This window comes from Cygnus atratus, chromosome 5, assembly GCF_013377495.2.
Source record: "Cygnus atratus isolate AKBS03 ecotype Queensland, Australia chromosome 5, CAtr_DNAZoo_HiC_assembly, whole genome shotgun sequence".
Taxonomy (NCBI): Eukaryota; Metazoa; Chordata; class Aves; order Anseriformes; family Anatidae; genus Cygnus; species Cygnus atratus.
In genome coordinates this window covers 55,518,959-55,538,391 of record NC_066366.1, presented here as the reverse complement: position 1 = coordinate 55,538,391, position 19,433 = coordinate 55,518,959, and the positions used below count along the sequence as shown (strand labels likewise).

Below are 19,433 nucleotides of genomic sequence, written 5' to 3'. Positions count from 1 at the left end.
GTAGTTATTTTTCTTTCATCCATTTATCTCAGTTGAACAGATGAGACATCCTGCTCTAAAATACACTTCCTCAAAACCAGGAGAAGGCAAGTCCTACCAAGTCTAAATCTAATACAGATAAATATGTCAGTGCAAGTTTTGGCATACCCTCAAACTGAAGATCCTATATGCAGAGTCAATAGGCTTTGAGTTTATAGAAATACACAATGAGCACACTTGGACTTCCTACTTCACTCTATAGCTATCAAAAATCTTCTATAAAACAACAATTACATATTATGACAAACAGCAAAATATTTTTATGATCCACTACTTATAGACAACACATTGATTTGAAAGTCTGTCTTCACAATTCCATACAGCATTCACTTCAACAAACTAAAGGGTACTCTACTCAGTGGGATACTCCACGGGAGTGTAAGGCCACATTTTTAAGTCATATGCATAAAAAAATCTAAGTCTCCTGCTATACAAAATGCTGCTGCTGCTACCAGTTGTATATTGGTTGGATGTCATAACCAACACTGACCCAGAACCAAAATGCTGTGACTGCGAAGTCATCATAGGTTTAAAACAAAATGAAGATACTTTTATATCTAAAGATGTCACTTATTTATTTATTACTCGTTTCCATTGAAACTAAAGACTTTTCAACAAGCACTAACTAGAATAGGTGATACAAGTTCTCGTTTAACCTTGTGCTATAAATACTGGTATACACTGAAGACACTGCTGTAGATCTTTCACTAACTTGAGCAACAGATAGACATGAAAGAATCTTTTCCTGCAGAAAATCATGAGTAGTCAATACCTAGCAGTAGCTTTCTCCCTTTAAAGAAAAAACACACGATTAAAAAAATAACTATTAAATAACAAATCCTCATAAGTTTTACGGCCCGTTAATTTTAGTATTTTTCAATAATACACAAAACTTACCTCTGTAAAAAATAGTTGAACAAAATATAATATAACCAATATAATATAATAACCAATTACATTATGCAACCAATGCATAACCAATTTTAATATCCTGACATGGTAAGGAATAAAGTTTCTATATGAACAACTCATGACAAAAATCAGTCCTTTACACTGAGTAAAGAAAACTAAAATGTAACAGAATTCTTCATCAAGGTTAACTTCTAAAATTCCTTTCCATTCCCTCTTGCCATCTTACCTTTTCTTTGATAACAGTTTGTTTTAGATGCCCAGCAAAGTCTCAAACTTTGGTAATTAGTTTCCTCATCACAAACCAAAGTTCTAATTAAGCAGAAATCTATCACTGCAGTTAAGAAAACAAAATCTTAATATTAAGAAATAATTCATCCTCACAGCAGTGTAATAAATACTGTTGATTTTGCGTTATCAGAAAAGGAATGTTTCAATCATTGACAAATCCATTATTCTCTTCGTTGGTTTTCTAACAACTAGAACCAGGCTACTGAGAACACTAATAGTACTACAAATAAATTTAAGCTTCAATATAATAAGTGTCAAAGACGATGAGCTTTAAAAGGCAATCATTCTGCATTTAGATATTCTACATTTGAGTTTGCCTAAACAGACACAAGTATTTAAAAATGAAAATATATTCAGAATGTGAATAAAAAGCTTCAGGTACTTTTGTCATAAGGTATGATTCTGCTCGTTACTGCATCTAAAATAAGGGGTCTTTTTTCCTCCAGCAAAGGATTAAAATTAGCACCCTACTCAATAGCTGTACTATTTGTCCATATATCCAGGTTTAAAACTGTTTCCTGTTGTAAAAAAAAGAACTTCATAGCTGTCAAAACTGAACTCCAACTTAAAGGCTTAGTGAAACGGTGACGTGTTGCAAGAATTAGGCAAGCACAAGTAAAGAAGACATTACTAATACAATGCGCACACGGTTTCAAAATTTAGAAGACTTACCATACTTAACATCAGGAACCGTTACGGAGCTCTCAGCTATGTTTGTAGATAGAATAATCTGGGTTTTGAAGCAAGAAAGGAACAAGGAATGAATAAAGAAAAACCTACTTACCATGTCTACATGAAAAAATCCAACCCGATATGAAATATAATTGTGGTGTAAACATAATCATTCTGCTCTGCATGTGAAAGAACAAGCAATACAACACCAGGAAACCTTCATTTTCTTTTCCTCATAGCAGAAAAGCATAGTGAAGTAATACAGTGTATGACAACAAACTTGAAGAACACGAGTATTTCCTTATGTCTCCATCGTAACAAAGTAACTCAGTATTAGCAAGGATAAAAAAAACCAAAAGAATAACCAAAAAGGGGCAAAAAGCAGGACAGAGACCGCCCCCATACGGAAGCATTCTGCTCTGCTGTGCCTCTGTCATACAGACAGAAGAATCAGCATGCACAAACTATCCTGAAGGATAAAAGCAGTGTCACACAGTAATTTAAGTGTAACTTTCTGTTATTTCTACATCTCTTGAGTTAAAGCAACAGCTTGGTAAGAGCAGCAGCTTACATCCTAAGGAGGAAAAAAACAGAAAAAACCTGCTTTGCCCTCATGCAGTTAAGTTTAATTGGCACAGTTAATATTCTTCATAGCAAAAGGATTTACACACGTAATAAAAGTAATGATTCAACAATATTTACTTTTCTGTAGCCAGGAACAGGAGTCAAAAATACATTGCTTTGTTCCTCTAATGTCACACGTGAGTGGAGTGGGTACACTTGCCACCTAAAGAAAATGTATTAAATATTTAGCGATGCAAGAATATAAAAATTTGTTATACTTCTATACTAAGTCACCTGCTGTACTTAGGACTCTCATAGATGAGGGATTCATGTTCAAGTTTAATCAATCTGAAATAAATAAATGTGGTTTAACTTACCTTTTGTTAAACATATTTGTGAGACATGAGTGCATACTGCTTATTTCATTCAAACCTAGGGGAAAAAGTAATCAAGAGTTTTCTTTTTAGTGATCATTAACAACTAAAACCACTTCTCACTTCCACTTAAATTCTTAACTCCCATCTGTTCTGTGGGAGTTCCACTGCCCGTTCTTTGACTAGCACAATAATGAATCTGTAGTCCAAGCAATTAATTAACAAAGCTCTAAGCAAAACACCTTTAGCACCATAGACAAAAACATACAGAAGATAGCATTATTTACAGTTTATTATTATACAGAAAAATGTATCTGATCATGAATGAACTAGAGCACGTAATTAAAGATATAAAGAAAAGACAACACCATGATGTGGAGCTGTTTGGACTCAGCCTGCCAGACCTACTCAATCCCACTAAGTACTGCTTGACTATCTTGCTGTTTAATGCTTCCTACTTGCCGTTCTGCCCGATTACATACTTGAGTAAGACATCAGTGCTTGAATCCAATTTGTTTAAAAATAATTAAAAGAGACTTCATCCATGATTGGCAGAAGTAGACTGTGATTACTAGGCTATAAACAATATTAACATTAATTACCTACTAGACACAGTAGGTATTATCTGCTGACCAGTTCTGGAAGAGATGAGAGCTCATCAGGACTCCAGCAAAAAAAAGCGATGCCAACAGGAAAAGCAGATCTTGGAATGAAAAACTGACTAGTGACAAAATCTGGCAAACACACTAAGGCAATATGGAGAGCAGTACATTGAGAATTGAAAGAGAAAACAAACAAAGAGGTTGACATGAGTAGAACAGATAAAATTTAGGACAGTAACAGCGCAATCCTTTGAAAGAAAACTAAAGCTTTAAGCCATGAAATTCCTGCCATCAGCAGGTATGCGTGAAGAACAGAGAAATCAGGCCATCCCCATCTTGTGCAAGCTCCTGAAGAGGATGTCAAACTATTGTTGCTTTTATTTAGCTCACCAGCTAGTCTTGCAGAAGTGTATTATATTACTTGAAAGTCTAGCTCAGTGATGAATCAGTCAGTGCAGCCTATGCTCTTTTTCCATTTTTTTCCCTGTAACGAGCCTGAAGAACCATACACCAAAGTATATACTCAAGAAACAAAAAGTCACCATGTCAAGTGCTCCAATGAAAATGCCAGAATTAAGACTGGTTGTGCAAACTTAATGTAGCCCACTGGGAACACGTGTGTACACACACACATATATAAATACACAAACATATATATAATCTGTTAAAAATACAACTGTACAGTTAACAGGGCTCTTTGTATCACCTATTACCAGGAAAGAAAGGAAGTGGAAGTGCTAAAATAATTTCAACCTAGAACAAAGGCTCAGAGTACCAGAGGAAGTCTGAAAGCACGCCATTCAAATACTAAAATGAGAGACCAGAAGCAACAGATTGTCTCCTTGTTAATGGCAAAATGGAACGGGTCCTACAGACACAATGAAGTAACTCCTGGCTATCAATTTTACAGAGAGAGTAACTGAGAAAGATATCTCTAACGCCATTTAGCTGGCAGGGAGCACCCTCCACTCAGAGGCACACTGCAAGTGAAGTATACCTCTGTGCTGGTGTGCTGTCTTTCCAGCACTACTGCTGGCACGCCTACTCCTAAGCTTAGCACAGGAGGGAGATTCAGAAAAATCTGCAGAGTTGTGAAGTCCTGGTAAGGACAGACATCACTGTGCCCAAGGAAAGAGCTGCGCCTCCCAGCTCCAAGGTGCCTCTCCCCTTGAATGTGCCCAAGGGTCTTCAAAGTTTTCATGGATGTGCACGCTTGCTAGTTGAAGGAAAACAATACCTGAAATCAACCAGCCCTGGTTAAATGCATTTAACACAATTGGAAGAAGTGCCAGGAGAAAGCATGTAAAGTGACAAATAAGGAAGCTATTAAGACCTATACTCACCTGGTAAAAACACTAGCACACTTCCACGCTCTGATGGAAGACTTGAGGTTTTGTTCTCCCTAACAAGAACATAATTTCATTAGTTTTTACAACCTCACTCAAACCTACTTTATTACCCCCAATATATTTTACCTTGAAAGAACAAGAAAAACTGACTATATTCTGTAACATGTATTATTCAAACTTCCTCATGAAATGGAATTTAAAACATTTAAAATTATGTTTTCTGATAAAACATATATAAAAATTGGAACTAGATCATTAGGTTTAGTTTTGTCTTCAAGGCAGAAGCATTCTTATTTACCAATTAAATTTATCCAATAGGTTACCCGAGATCTTAAAATGAAAAGGCAGTACAGTACTAGCTTATATTCCATACAAGTTGATTCAGTAATTTCTCAGGTATACATAATGGTCTTGCATTTTAAAAACAATCATTAGATTCCTTTAACTAAGGCCTACCGTGCAAGAGAACTAACCATTATCAAGAACTATCAAAAAGGTCATGACATTAATCAAAACCATCATCCTCTAAGCTTATCAGTTATGAGCCAAGAGGCTAAAATCACCTTAACATAATACACAATTTTTACTTTTTAATAGTAATCATTCCCGCTGTAATTTTTTTTAATGAATCTTCGAAGTCTTCACTCTCAAACAATATAATGAACGGAAAGTACAATTTTCAATGGAGGGGAGTAATGAATGTTCATAATAGCCCTTTGAGTATTTGAAAGCTGAAATGCTTATGTCTTCATGCTGGCTTGTAAAAGGTAGCTTATTAGTAAACAGTAGTTTACATTTGGCTATTCTGAACTACAGTAAAACAGCTTCATTGAAAAGATCAAAAGGAATAGTCAAAAAAAGCTTAGAAGACATTTATAAATATGTTGTAAATAGTGTCTCCTTCTAGCTATGGAAGCTATATAAACATATATATTTACATTAAAGTTAGTGTACGCACACGTGCTTAAGTTGCTGCCAAATTTATCCCATTTATAAAACTCCAGCAACACTTGTACTTTGGTAACTGCTTAGGTCAGCTTATGCAACACTCTCTTAAAATTTCAAAAACTTAAGTAAAATTTGAAAAAGTTAAGCTTCCAAAACAAAATTATTTCTTCAGCATACGTTTACCAACAGTTAAAATACTTGGAACCAAACCCTACCCCTAACAAATATCCATCCAGTGTTAAGACTAAAGTTGCAGAAGCTACTTTACTATATTTTGTAGAAACTAAACATCAATTTACAAGATGTAGAATAACACACAGAAAAAAAAATACTTATTTCAAAAGACAGTAGAAGAAAGCACTAGATAAACAACCAGTGAAAACTAATGTCTTGTTTATATTCTTTTTTCATGGCTGAATGTATGCATTATTTCACAATACAAAATATTTATATGAAGAATAAAACCACAACTGCTGTAAGATTAAGCTCTGATCAACAGCAAAAGATACAGTTTCTGTATGAAATGGCTGGCTTGAATAGCCAGTAGCCAAAAGTGTATTTCAAGAACACAGGACATTCAGTAAGACGTGGAGTCTTAATATAACCAGCCAGAGTAGAAATCACACCAATATGTTAAATAAAAGCAGAGATGCATAGGAAAGTGAGGAACTACTAAGAACCATGCTATACAGGCTGCTTATGTCCTGTTCCCTAATTTGTGTCTCATGTCCCCAAAGGACTGCTGGTAACAGATCTTGAACTGTATCTTACCCATTGCACTTCATCTCCAACTCATCGAATGACTGAATCAAAGACACTGCTACCTCATACATTTCCTTTACTATCACTGGCTTCTCAGCTCGTTGAGAAGGAAGCTGTGTGGAGAAGGAAGCATAAGGTTAACACAGCAAAACAGGCTGAAAGAGTCTGACTTATATCTGAAGTGATTCATCAAGTGCTTTTCAATTAAAACTGATGCTGCACAGAAAATGTACAAAACAACCTAATCTCGAGCATTCATTGCCTTCTAAATACATGTTTTCCTTCCAGTGTCCTACCATTCTAATGCTAGAATAATGCTAGAAAATTTACTTTTGATATTTACTTGCTTATAATGAGCGCTAGCCCACACTTCAGCTCCTAACTTTTGCAGTACCTGCTTCCTATCCAGACGTAGCAAGCATGCATGACTAGTCCCAGTGCACAAGAACGGGATGACAGGGAGGAGAGGAATTTGTATAAGGAAGGTACAGTCCTTCTCACAGGTTTCTACTTGACTGCAAGTAAATCACAGACCTCTGCTGATCCAACAGAAGGAAGGGATGACATCCAAAGGGACCTGGACAAGCTAGATAAGCAGGCCCATGTGAACCTATCCCTTCTTGAAGCGGCTCACAATAGAATCACAAAAGTATCAGCTTTTGCTTCTGCAGCTTCAGTCTTCATCTTTCCAGCTCCTAGCAGGACAGCCTGCTTGTAAAACAACATCACGTTAACCCTAGGTCACCTTGATACTTGGAGAAAAACTGCTTTTCTGAAAACCTTGAGAAAGTTATCTTTGTTGTGGTAGGAGATGGACTGGAGGATGAAAAAAGCAGTCTATGAGTTTCTCTACTTCTCTACTCCTCCCTGAAATGACCCACCCAGGCAGAATTTCCAGGTGTACCACTGTCAACCCCAGAGCTTCTTAACTGCATTTTACACTCTCTCTAGTAATGTTTTTCCACTGAAGCTTGATTAGTCCATGGGAAAACAGAAGCAGTAGTTTTGTTAAGGAATACTTTTTTTCCTCCAATATATGCAACAATCTAAGCAATTTTATATTTTCTGGGCTGCTCAAACACTTTGTTTTTAGATTATCCATGCTTTAAAAATTGTCAAATTTGTCTTTTCCATTTCGTTACCTATTGTACCTTTAGGTATTCTTTAACATGACAAGGCTGTCACATCACTCTTAATAAAAGGTAACAACGTGAGAAAGAGCAAGTCCAAAAGCCCAGTCAGAACTGACTGAAATAATACAACATAATCGGGATTGCTTTTGACAGCAGTTCACTACCTTTCATCTGGACTCTGACTTCAGTTCCAGGGATGTGAAGGAGTTTTCATATTTGCAAACCAAAAATGGAGCTCTCTTTTTTGCCGTAGGTAATAAGTAGAGAGATGGAATCGCACAGAATTTCACACGAAAGACTAAGATCAAGACACCCCCCTCACACACACTTTAAAAATCTGCTTACAGAATTAAATTTACCATTAATTTGCATTTGGTATCTACAATGCTATACTACTGCAGTAGGTAAGTGCTTACAGGACACAAATAGCTCTAAATTTGCCTGTAGGTACAGACCTCATGCACTTTTTAATCAAAACCAGTGTTGATATGACAAATAATGATCCACTTAAATATCCGGATCAATGTGCTTGCTTAGAAAGGTCATTACACCAAGAGAAAAGAAACTACTTTTATAGACTTTTACTCAAAAATTAAACAGTAGCACCTATAAGTGACCCAATATTGGGCAAGAGTAAGCCAGTGCTATACTGAAAAACGTTTCTCCCTTCCTTGCCTCTACTCTTTATTCTTTTCTACAAACTAAGCAATTTGAGGAAAGCTTTATCTTTGATCTAGCAAAGTCTACAGAGCTGTAGCGAAGTGTTTACAGTAAACAGGCACAGAAGACAGAAGAATGACTGGTATTTCTACTTATCTTTCCGATCATGACTGGTATCAGTGAATTCCCAAATTACCCAAACCAGAACTGTTCAAGGAAAAATTATTTTCAAGCATAGTTTTAAAATATTATCACCTACAAAAATGAGGGACAAATATTCAAGCCAAGAGATCTGCAGAGTAAAACAACTCTACGTTAATACAGTAGCATCCAATTAGAATAACTGGATAGTAAGATTTTTTGAGAAGGGACAAAGGTTCACACCTCACAGCAAACTAGACAGTTAAATGACTGAACTGATTCAAGTCGAGAAGCTTTAAGCAAAGAGTTATGATTTATGATGCCTGATTTTATATGAATTTTAAAGCAAAGATGAAACTTGGAAAAAAAAAGTCTGCCTAAAAAATGTGGAATATTTTTTCTATTAAATGCTCTATTCTATGTGAATTTTCTACAGGCAAAAACAGAAATATTTAGAACTACAGCCTAAGGCCTGTATACCTCAGACAGCTGATTTTCATTTTTAGCAAATTTAATATGACAGTGCTCAAATTATTAATTGCATTAACTCTCAGGCTCGGTCTTTATTTTGTTTTCATTTCAGAACGCTACATAAATCATCTTAGACCTTCCATGTTTTTAAGCATTTTTCAAATAAATCTATTATCTAGAGAAAATCTCCACACACAGCTCCGTAAGGAACAAATGCAAGACCAAACATCAGCGCTTTCCCATTCAATTACTTTTTTTTTTTTTTGGTAAATATTAAAAAACATTCAAGAGCACTTCTGTGTTCCTAGGTTGCCCTAGGGTAAAATAAGTTCTTGAACAGTCATTCCTTTCCTCCTACTAAACAACAGAATGGCTATAGCCAGGAGAACACAACATTAACAAACAAATGAAAACTTAAAAATCAAAGTTAAATGCTCGTATACACAGAGAAAATTAAAAATATATATATAAAAAAGGCATAAGGGCTGAAAGCAGTTTCCTTTTGTTTGTGATCTTTGAGCTGAAACGTATGGCACCTGACCTCCAGCTGAAAATGCATCAGCTTTGACAAATGCAACTCGACTTAAGTAGACTTCCTGCTGAATTTCTTGGTTATCTTTTTGTTGTCATTTATAATCACAAATCTTTTACAAAAAAAAAAAATCACATTATTACATAAGGTCCTCCATGTTATCTATCCAGGCTGCCATACTAATATATACATGTTGACAGGCCAAATGCTATCTATGTGTGGGTTTTTTTGTTTGTTTGGGTTTTTTCGGCTGCATTAAAGCTTAAAACAGTTGAAAGCATCCTAATCTGGTTTGCCTGTGTTCAGGCATAACCAATACCTGCACTGTGTACAGCATAAGCCATTATTTTCTTCTAAGTTTTCCATAAACTGTGGTGTGGTTTGTTTTTTGGTTCTATAAGATCTATAAAGCCCTCAAACGCTACTTTCTGCAGACTTATACCTTGTTCAGTAGTTTTCTTCAAAGATGAACAAAGTGCCAGATACTACTCAAGATCCCCAGCCCTTTTCATTCCTTTTCTACTACGTTAAGGAAAAACTAGGCTACTCACAGACAGACTCTGGTTATATCATCAAATACTAATTAGAATCTAGAATTGTAATGTAAAATCAGTTACTTGTAATTTCGTTACACGGCTTTCAATTGACTATTCAAATTTCTTTCTTACTATGCCCAATGAAATAGAATGACATTTACCATACCTGGGAACGAACAATGTGCTTCAAATCATCGAGATAATATTCTTCAATATCATAACGTTTGCCTTCCACCTTAAATACATATGCTGGATTCAGACCATTATGAACTGGAAGTGCAAAGTAATCAGCAATTTCTTCACAGTTGATGGAAGCAGACATCAGTATTACCTTTAAAAAAAATGGCATAGCAAATGTAAAACATTCATTTTGACACAAAATGTCATGCCACACGGGAATCTAGAAATCTCCACTTCTTTCTTCTCAAATGGTCTAATTTTGGTTACTGCAGTCATGTATCCAATGTACATTTAAGACAACCCAAGCTAAATGTTAAAAAAATCCCAGTGTAGGATGTGGAGAATAGTAAGCACCTTTAAGGGAACAGCTCAGGCTAGATGCCCAGGGCAGACAATGTGAAGATCATCTCCTGTGGTTCAAGTTCAACCCCCAAATACTTAACACTCTTCCTTAACTTATGCTCTCTCCACAGTCCTCGAAACAAGAAAGCATACACTTATTTTTAATTCATGTTTTACTACATAGATTACATTAAACAGTGGTGCCTTTACCTCTATCAAAAGACAGGCTTACTCCTATGAGTCTAATACCTGCAATTACAACCCAGCCTTAAAAATTTCGGTATAATTATTTTTGAAATATGTCAAGTTTCTCCTTAGTTTCAATTAATTTATGCAACTTAAAGCTTTCAACGATCACATTAAGCTCCTTTCTATTTGCTGACTCCGGTAAGATTCTTAATCTATATTCTTGCAAACAGAAAATCAGAAGTCACATGTGCTACCTGGTAAAGCCTTTTTTTTTTTTTTAAATTATTATGAAATTCGTAATACATGAAGGATGAAGGAAGGGAGAACAACGAAGTGAAGCATTGGTATAGTTATTTACCCTCTAACTCCTCTACATGGAACGTGGTCCCACTGCTCAGCACAGCCAGCTAGAGTAAGTTAGATTGATTCAACTTGGAAAAGGACAAAAAGGAAGGAGTTATAACGACCTGTGTGGTATTCAGTTTCTTTATTCAGGTCTGCTGAGCTACTTTTAGAGCACTACTTGTGAACTGGAACACTCTCAGCCCTTTCTTGCTTTCACAACACCTTCCATAAATTCAAAAATAAAATGAAATACACACACCAACACCCAAAACAAAAATGCAATGAAAGAGCATTCCTCCTATGAAGTGACAGGCAGGTAAGCTAATGAAGTGAGCATCGTACCGCAGCCCTCAGAAATCTCCAAAGCACACACTCTTAAAGGCACAAGGGAAACACAATAAAAAGCAGATTAAATAAATCACGATGACTTTCATGATCCTGAAAGAAGGAAAAATCTGAAAGGACGCAATTGTGCACGTTATGAAATTCCTCTCACTACAGTATGAACTGCCTTGTGGCTCAGTGGATAGGGGCTCACCTCTGCTAGGAAAACAGGCTGATTATAAGCTTGCCTGAAGTCTACTGAAACAAAATTCAATCTAAATTATTCTAACCACAGTTACAGGCAAGGAATATTAAATTACTACTACAATACCTTTGTAATTTGCACTCATATGATAATCTACATGGAGTGCTTTCAAACTGGAAGGAAAACGACAAGTTCTCAACAGCGTGCTGGAAGGATCCCGTTACTAAACCAAAAGTTTGATCTACTCCCAAAGCACAAGTTCAACAAGAAGCATCTATTGTCAGTAGTGTAGAACACATTGGAGGTGTGCCAAGAGGAACTGCCATCAATGCAGGCAGTTCTTCATCAAGGAGTCCAGAAATCTGTGCAGCATGGCTATATCTAAAGCCCCATCATTTGATACCAAAAATATTCACTATGAGAACAACTTCTCACTTAAGATGTCCCTGAATGGATGTTTTCTAGAACCAGGGAGAGTGTTCTATGAAAACACCACTAGCTTTATCCTGTTTCCACTATCCTTAACTAAGACAGCTAACACGGGAAAGCACGTCGATTTTGCAGGTTTTAGCTAACCCAGGAAGTATGCTGTGTATCAACCACAAGGACAGGACTGAGGCAGGGAGTGCGAGGACGGAAGGACCCTAAAAGATAAGGGAAGAAAAGACTTCATACACAGATAATAGCACCAGCAAGAACTGGCTTGGACTGCTGAGTCTGTAAAAGAAAGAAAGGGTCAGAAGTTTAGCAGCGAGGAAGACTTCTGGCCTTCATCAAAAGACCACCAGAGTACACTGGGTAGGACGACCACCCGAGGACTCCAGCACACATGTGAATAGCGACAGGAACCTCTGTTAATGATTCTTCGGTTACTTAATGAATATGCAATAGACTTACTGGGGAGGGTGAAATGAATATGTATATATTCCATTAATATAAGCACCCTGGCAGTAACCCTTGTTGTGTTTGTGTTAGGCAGAGCGATCCCCCCCACACCCAGTGCTGTAATAAAGAATACCTGCTTAATAACTTCGGTTATTGAGTTTTCACTGCATCAAACAACTGCTTATGGAAACTGCCCTCTTTGTTTTGACCCAACAGAGCCACTCCAAAACTCCAAGGTTTTCTTTCAACGACCCCATTCTTTAAAATACCAACCTTAGAACAGCCCATTGAATGTCTGCCCTGTGATCTACCAACAACAGCCTGCCAGCAAATCCAGAATAGTTGGCAGGTATACCACAACAGGCAGATCTTGTACTCCATACTCTCACCATCCTGTTAGCTGATGTAATATCTAATTATCTGCTACATCTGAAGCCTGCAATGCCCAGATTAAGAGACATGTACTTTGCATATATTTTTGAATGATCATGAACTGTAAATGCATTTTTCCCCTTTTAACAGGCCTCCTTGCACCCCTTTGTTTCATAAATCCAGGCTTGTCTGGAGAGCCAGAGAATCTTGTATTTTCTAAATGAATCTGCCACATGATCAAAGCTCCCTTTAGTTTTTCAGAAGGGAATGAGGTAGGAGACATTGTGCTTAGTGTATAGTTTCCAAAATGAATGACCCATTCTACTCCGCTGAAGTGCAGCAATACAGTGCAAGAGTTCCCATCTCCCTGCCATAAACTCCACAAGGGTGAAGGGAAAGCACCCATAAATGTAAGATTGTCTCAGATTTATACAATATGAGGAACATTTAGATGAAGAGTCAACTACAGAACAGGATGTAAAAGAGAAACTCTTCTGATAATAATTTTGAGAGATTTAATCAGAATTATGGAGACCAAAAGAAAAAAATCCTTCAGAAACCTTTTAGAGACAAATGTTTTTGAACTGGAAAGATGACAGGACTTGAAGAGATTCCTGCTGTTGACACTAACAAGGAAATCAGCATCGATGGCAAACTTCACAAGCTGAGTACAACCAAATTATTGCCGTTCTTGGTAGGCAGAGCCAAGTTCTAAGTAACGCTGAATAGCTTTATGCTAATGTCTCTGAATTCAAAGAGAAGTAGTGAGTTTTCCTATTGGCAACAAAAAGGATAAAAATAAAAGATAAGAAGTACACAAACATGTCCTATGCCAACAGGAAGGGCACTCTGAGTGACAGCACACTTGGGAGATTCGAAGACCAAGTTATGAGTTGGAATCAATGCAGCTGATTGTGCAGAAGAACACTGATTCCCTTACATTAGCAACAACAGAGACAGCATAGATTCAGATTGCCTTTGTTTTGAACAGAACAGTTTGCAGTAAGGTAACAGCTGACTGAAACACTTAAGGGACGTGTACAGTCTTCTAAAAATCCTGCAGTCCCAAACAGAGGCACAGAGATGCTCTAGGTTAGCCTAACTCTACCACCTTTTGTATTTAAATTTCTTACAGTTCACAAGTCTGTCCCTTTGAGACCACAAAGACTGAATGCATCATAAATCTCTGCACGTCATTTTTAGTAAATAGAAAGTTTCCTAGCAGACAAGCAAAGATCTCAGCCATGTTATACTACCAGTTCTGCCTAGAATTTGCAATACATTTCTATTTTTTGCTATTTTTAGGAATTTGTTGTTCCACTTAAAACAAAAAAACCTTAACCATTCCAGAAGTTCAGAGTTAATGTTACCATATTTAACTAAGAATAAGCACTGCCCTCAATATCCAGTACCGAACTCTAGTTAAAAAGACATCTTGCATTTTTCTAGCCTTAAGCAGACTTCAGAAGCTAATGCATTTTAACATGAGAGGAAAAAAAAAAGTCTCTCAAAACACATTATACTGGCCAGGAAAAAAATGCCCTTTAGCTTGCTTACTTATGAAGACTAGCAAACTGAATGATATTTTAGTTAAAAATAATGACAAATATTAAAGCAAGTTCTTTAAAACCTTACCCTTCGTAAATCAAAAACATGTAACAATTTATTCTTGCAAGAAACTACCAGAACATGCTTTGAACCTACCTTTACAGACTGTGAATTTGTACGCAATAGTTTACGGACTACCAAGAGCAAGAAATCCATTTCTTCTGTACGCTCATGCACCTGGAAGACATGCACCATTTCATTTTTTACAGGTTTTCATTAGGTCATGCTTTTCTTTTTGATAATCTCTTCCTTTGCTGCTTATTTTTATGTTTCATGCATTTTTGTAACTTGGAACAATACATTTTCATAGCAGAAAATGCATCTTTTAAGATTAAGGAATTTAATCACGTTTTAAATCTCAACACAGCAGTTCAGACGACTGCAACATGCTTTTTAAAAATTCATATAACACTATTAGGTCATGTAAATTGTAGCATAATGACTAGAAAACCAGTGATGGGCTCTAGATTTGACAGTAACAGCTAAAGTGATACCAAGGATGGGTAACTAAATTGTACCGGGAGGATCACAAATGATCCATGCAGGGAATACATCTGCTTGTCTATCAGCTGAGCAGATCAAATAGATTCCTCTTGTTCCATATGGCTGCTAGCCATGATCAAAATACACAACTACTCTCTAAAACATTATTTTCTGTCCAATTCTTCATACATCCTAGCATCTGACTTCTTTGGCTGCTTCTTGTACAGTTCAAGAAAGACTTCCACTCAACATTATTGATGATGAACATATCCCTTTCTTGAATTGCTACAGTTTACATAAAATTAATAGCAGCTTTTTTTTTTCCAGAGCTCAACTTTCAAAAGGTCTACATTCATCCCTGTTTTTCAGGTCATCCTTGAAGAATGAAGCCTCTTTCTAAAGGCACTGAAAGCCAAGAGAGAAAAGTGGCCTCTTCCTCATACGCCTAGTTGAGCACATTCTTTAAATCCAGGTAGTAGATTTGAGAAGTCATTTCAAGGCGCTCACACTGATCTCTAAACACTCCCCAAAATCCTCCACAAACCCTCAGTTCTAAGTTTCACTGGTCAAAGAACACCAAGAAAATAGTATTTCAAGAACCATTAGTTTAGGCAACTTATACAAACAATCTTTACTCATTTGTAGAGGTACCTATCTGCGTTTTTCTTTCTTTAGCACAATAAGAAAGACAAAAGGTAAGAATTTTCTTAAAATTGAGATTAAATTAATTTCCACCAACTTACCTCATCAATGAAAATGTGCGTGAACTCAGTTAGGCTTTTGGCATAAACTGCTTTCTGAAGAAGGATCCCAGCTGTCATGTAGAGCAACCGTGTCTCCTTTGTGGCAATCTTCTCTAAACCTACCTAACACATTGAGAAAAAAATAATATAGAAGTGAACATATATTCAATCTATTTCCAGGAATATGGATCTCAAAGAACTCCAAACTGAAATATGGTGCAAAGTCATCAGAATTATTCACTTAAGCTTAGAAACACACTTGTTTAGAGGTTTTTACAAATCCAGAACAAGTTAACTTAGAAACCAATTTTCTCCAGGAAAAATAAAAAATCTCAGACATTTATAATATAAGGGATAAAAATTTCAGTTGGTCTAACTATGGGCTCTAGCCTAAAAATAATTCTTTACAGGCTTTTAAAGGCACATACATGAATCTTTCTACTAATATCCTCAACTGCTGTGTAGAGAAGTACAGGCCTGGTACACTAGCAGAAGCCTTGAGAAGCAGAGACATGGCATGTGGCACAGAAGAAAGCTGGCACAGGACGAGAGCAGACGAGGCAAAGTTTTGGCACTGCAGACCTCATGCTATAAACAACTCAGTAATGGTCAGTTAGTGCAGTTAAAAAAACAGACCTGAAGTTGTACAAAACATTTTTGTTTTTTTAAATGGGTAACACAACAAAGTATCTAACATAGGTAAATGGCACCATATATAGTAAATTCTGTTGTAACCTGGAGCTGTGAACCAATGCAAAAAAGGAAGTGATCATTGCACGTTAGCAAGCATGACCCTAAGTAGATGGAAGAAGGATGAAGAAAGAAAAAGAACGAAGAAGTGAGGAAGAAGAAACCATCAAGATGAGTATCATTCTTCCTAACAAAGGACTCTCAGAAACAGACAACTCACCATAAAGATCCTCTCCAGGGCCAATACCTGTGCAAACCCACCAGCCTTAGTACCCAGGGAAGCTAAGTCCAGAGGCAGCTATTGTCAAAGTATCATCAGAAGCAATGACCACAGCATTTTATTGCAGTTATTGACCATTAAAGCACCAGTATTTGTGCCGAAATTTGACAGCAAGTTTATAAATGGAGGGATAGAACAGCTGAGTCCGGCAAAGGGAAAGGTGGAGGTAGATTTAAATGAAAAACTGGTTCAGGTTTCTGAAATAAAGAAACTATGACAGGACATTCGTGAAATAATGCATGCAAGTTTTGTCATAGCTAACAGTAAACATAATAAAGTTAAGCAAATCAAGTGCATTAATTTGGGATTTTAACAGAATGACAGAATGTAGCTCTCCTACAACAATTCCAGTGATTGATGATACAGATGCATCCAATTACCAGAACACAGACAATGAAATATTTTTGCTGGAGTCTAACTAGCATTTCCATTTCTTTAACTTTAAAAGCTTAAACATTTATCAATGTTTAACAGCAGACATCTAAAACCCTGCAGTTCCATTTTAAAAGCACATTCCAGAATATTTCTTCAGTGTGCTACATATAATTAAAGGTAACCAAGAAAGAAGATAAGGTGCTCCTTTTTTTCCTTATTTTTAAATACAATTTGAAATGTTCTTATACCTGGTAGCCTACAAATCCACCCAGTGTCCATGATCGTTCCTTGCTAATCCACCTGGCGATGCTGCTGGCACCAATTTTCCGAGGCTGGGTAACAGCAATATTGCAGTAGATAGATCGCTGAGTGCAATAATCCAAAACATATTGTGGAAGCTGTGTGCTCTTACCACTGCCAGTTGCTCCTTGGATAATCACAACTGAATTGCTTTCTATCAGAGACACTATCTGAAACAATTTTTCATGAAAACTCATAAGTCTATGAAAACACTTAAAAACAGATTTCAAACAGATTTGAATTATCAATAGCTTTCAGTGGCATAACAAGCCTCTAAAATATTATGCCTTATTTCTATAATCTCTTAGGCATTAGCAGATCACAGAAAAGAACATGTGCACACGCTCACCTTTATACACTTTACATATACATCTATAAAAACAGTATAATAGTAATGTTTCTTCCTGAAAGGATTTTTGTGCAGCGGTTTTGTGCAATGAACAAAGCCTCTCCTACAATGCTTAAAACATGAACAGTAAGTAGTTCTCCCCTCCCCTTTGAAGGAACATAAAGAGAAACCAATTGAAACAACAAACACGACTTTCAGCTTTATTCCATAATGAGAGAAAGCACAATGAGATTACCTCTTCCTTGTGTCTGGCTATAGGCATATCAGCATATTTATAGTCAGTTCCTGGCACAGAATTCCCAACGCTTGGCTCACACTTAGGTAGTGCAGTATCTAGTCAGAAAAATAACCAAGAATAAGTTTTTACAATACAGAAAGAGAAAGATGAGCAGGGGAATACAAACGCTGTATTTGAAAACCTAACTTTTACAAAGTTTAAGTCACATATGTATGGGTATTAATAGAAATAATAATTTTTAGTATTAACAGCCTGGAGAGATTTTCTGTGTTAAAGCAACTGCTGTTTTACTGGCAGCTGCTCTGGAAGAACTGTGTATAAATCACAATCAGTGTCAAGGATATATACAGTTCTGTAATTCTCTCTGCTTTCCTCTTAACTCAAAACCCAGCATTTTCGCAGTTTGTATTACAAGTACAAAATCTACCTATGTTCCTGAAAATTTATTTTTTAATCATACTGAAGAAAACATGCCTTATTTGTGTACCCATCTTTGTGTGTGACCACTATTTTTCTACCTCTTAGCAATTAAACATGGTTAAGAATCTCTATAACCTTTCAATGTGACACCACTGCCAAGAGAATGCAAAACGTCGTTAGCCACAGTTAATAAAGGACAAGATTTTACAGTAGTACCACGATTTTCTGCTCAGAAGTCAGCTGTCAGACTGTGAAAAATAAAACGGCAACTGATCAGGTGACAAGGGAGATGTAGAATGGGAAAACCAGTGCAAAACTGGTTTTCCCATTTTTGCAAATTACAGTTAAACAAATTGACTAGAAAAACACCATACTGAAATGAAAAGAGGAATTGTTACATCTTTCAAATGGCTTTCACCAGGTGCAATAATGAATGTTACTAACCTATTTGCATTCAAATAGATGGAGTTTAAGACTTCACTTTTTCATGTTGAGTCATTTTTTATGTAATACACACAGTAGTGGGAATGAAATGCAGTATTCTTTTTACAAAGGAAATAGATATCGTTAAATAAATAAAGGCCACAGCCTAAATACTTGACTGCTCAGTTAGAGCTTCCTTTCTTAGGAAGGCTTAGTAATAATCTTGCACAGCAGTGAAGCGGAAGCCAGCAGAATCATTTCTTTTGTCTCTGTAGCGAACCTGAATGTGCTCCAACCTCCCAAAATGTTGTTGAATGTCAAAGAATACGAAGTGAATTATTCCCACATTAAAACACCACAAAGCCCCAAAACCTGGGCAGTTAAGACACTTTGATAAAACACTAAAAAAAAAAAAACAGAATATTCTCCAACAAGATAGACTTTTAACCTCGCTTCTGTATAATGCAACAACAGCTATAGGTGATCGTTGCATGGCTATTTACTTAGCACTAACAAACACATACTAAAGCAAACAGTATTTTCCAGGGATGATCATTTTAAGTGTCCTTTTTAAAAGAGACTTTCAGTAAAGATTTTTCATATATATCCCCGGAAAATTCATATATAGCATTCTGTCACAGCAACACTGTACAATGGATGACTGGCTTCCCTCTGGCACAAACATGTCACTCCTGAGAC

The 19,433-nt window shown here is 36.5% G+C and overlaps 1 protein-coding gene across 3 annotated transcripts in view; it reads right to left on the bottom strand.

The window, feature by feature from the left end:
• Window positions 1–19,433, bottom strand: part of TDRD9 (tudor domain containing 9) — a 66,975-nt gene that overhangs the window by 27,503 nt on the left and 20,039 nt on the right. For 2 of the 3 annotated variants that reach the window (XM_050711065.1, XM_035551349.1), the window contains exons 3-13: window positions 17,889–17,986; window positions 17,253–17,474; window positions 15,660–15,782; window positions 14,530–14,610; window positions 10,150–10,314; window positions 6,520–6,623; window positions 4,795–4,853; window positions 2,853–2,907; window positions 2,614–2,698; window positions 1,912–1,969; window positions 1,178–1,282 (exon numbers count right to left, since the gene is read on the bottom strand). In XM_050711065.1, coding sequence (XP_050567022.1) covers window positions 1,178–1,282; window positions 1,912–1,969; window positions 2,614–2,698; window positions 2,853–2,907; window positions 4,795–4,853; window positions 6,520–6,623; window positions 10,150–10,314; window positions 14,530–14,610; window positions 15,660–15,782; window positions 17,253–17,474; window positions 17,889–17,986 — 1,155 coding nt within the window. The remainder of the gene's footprint in view (window positions 1–1,177; window positions 1,283–1,911; window positions 1,970–2,613; window positions 2,699–2,852; window positions 2,908–4,794; window positions 4,854–6,519; window positions 6,624–10,149; window positions 10,315–14,529; window positions 14,611–15,659; window positions 15,783–17,252; window positions 17,475–17,888; window positions 17,987–19,433) is intronic. The other variant, XM_035551350.1, reaches the window with a different exon arrangement.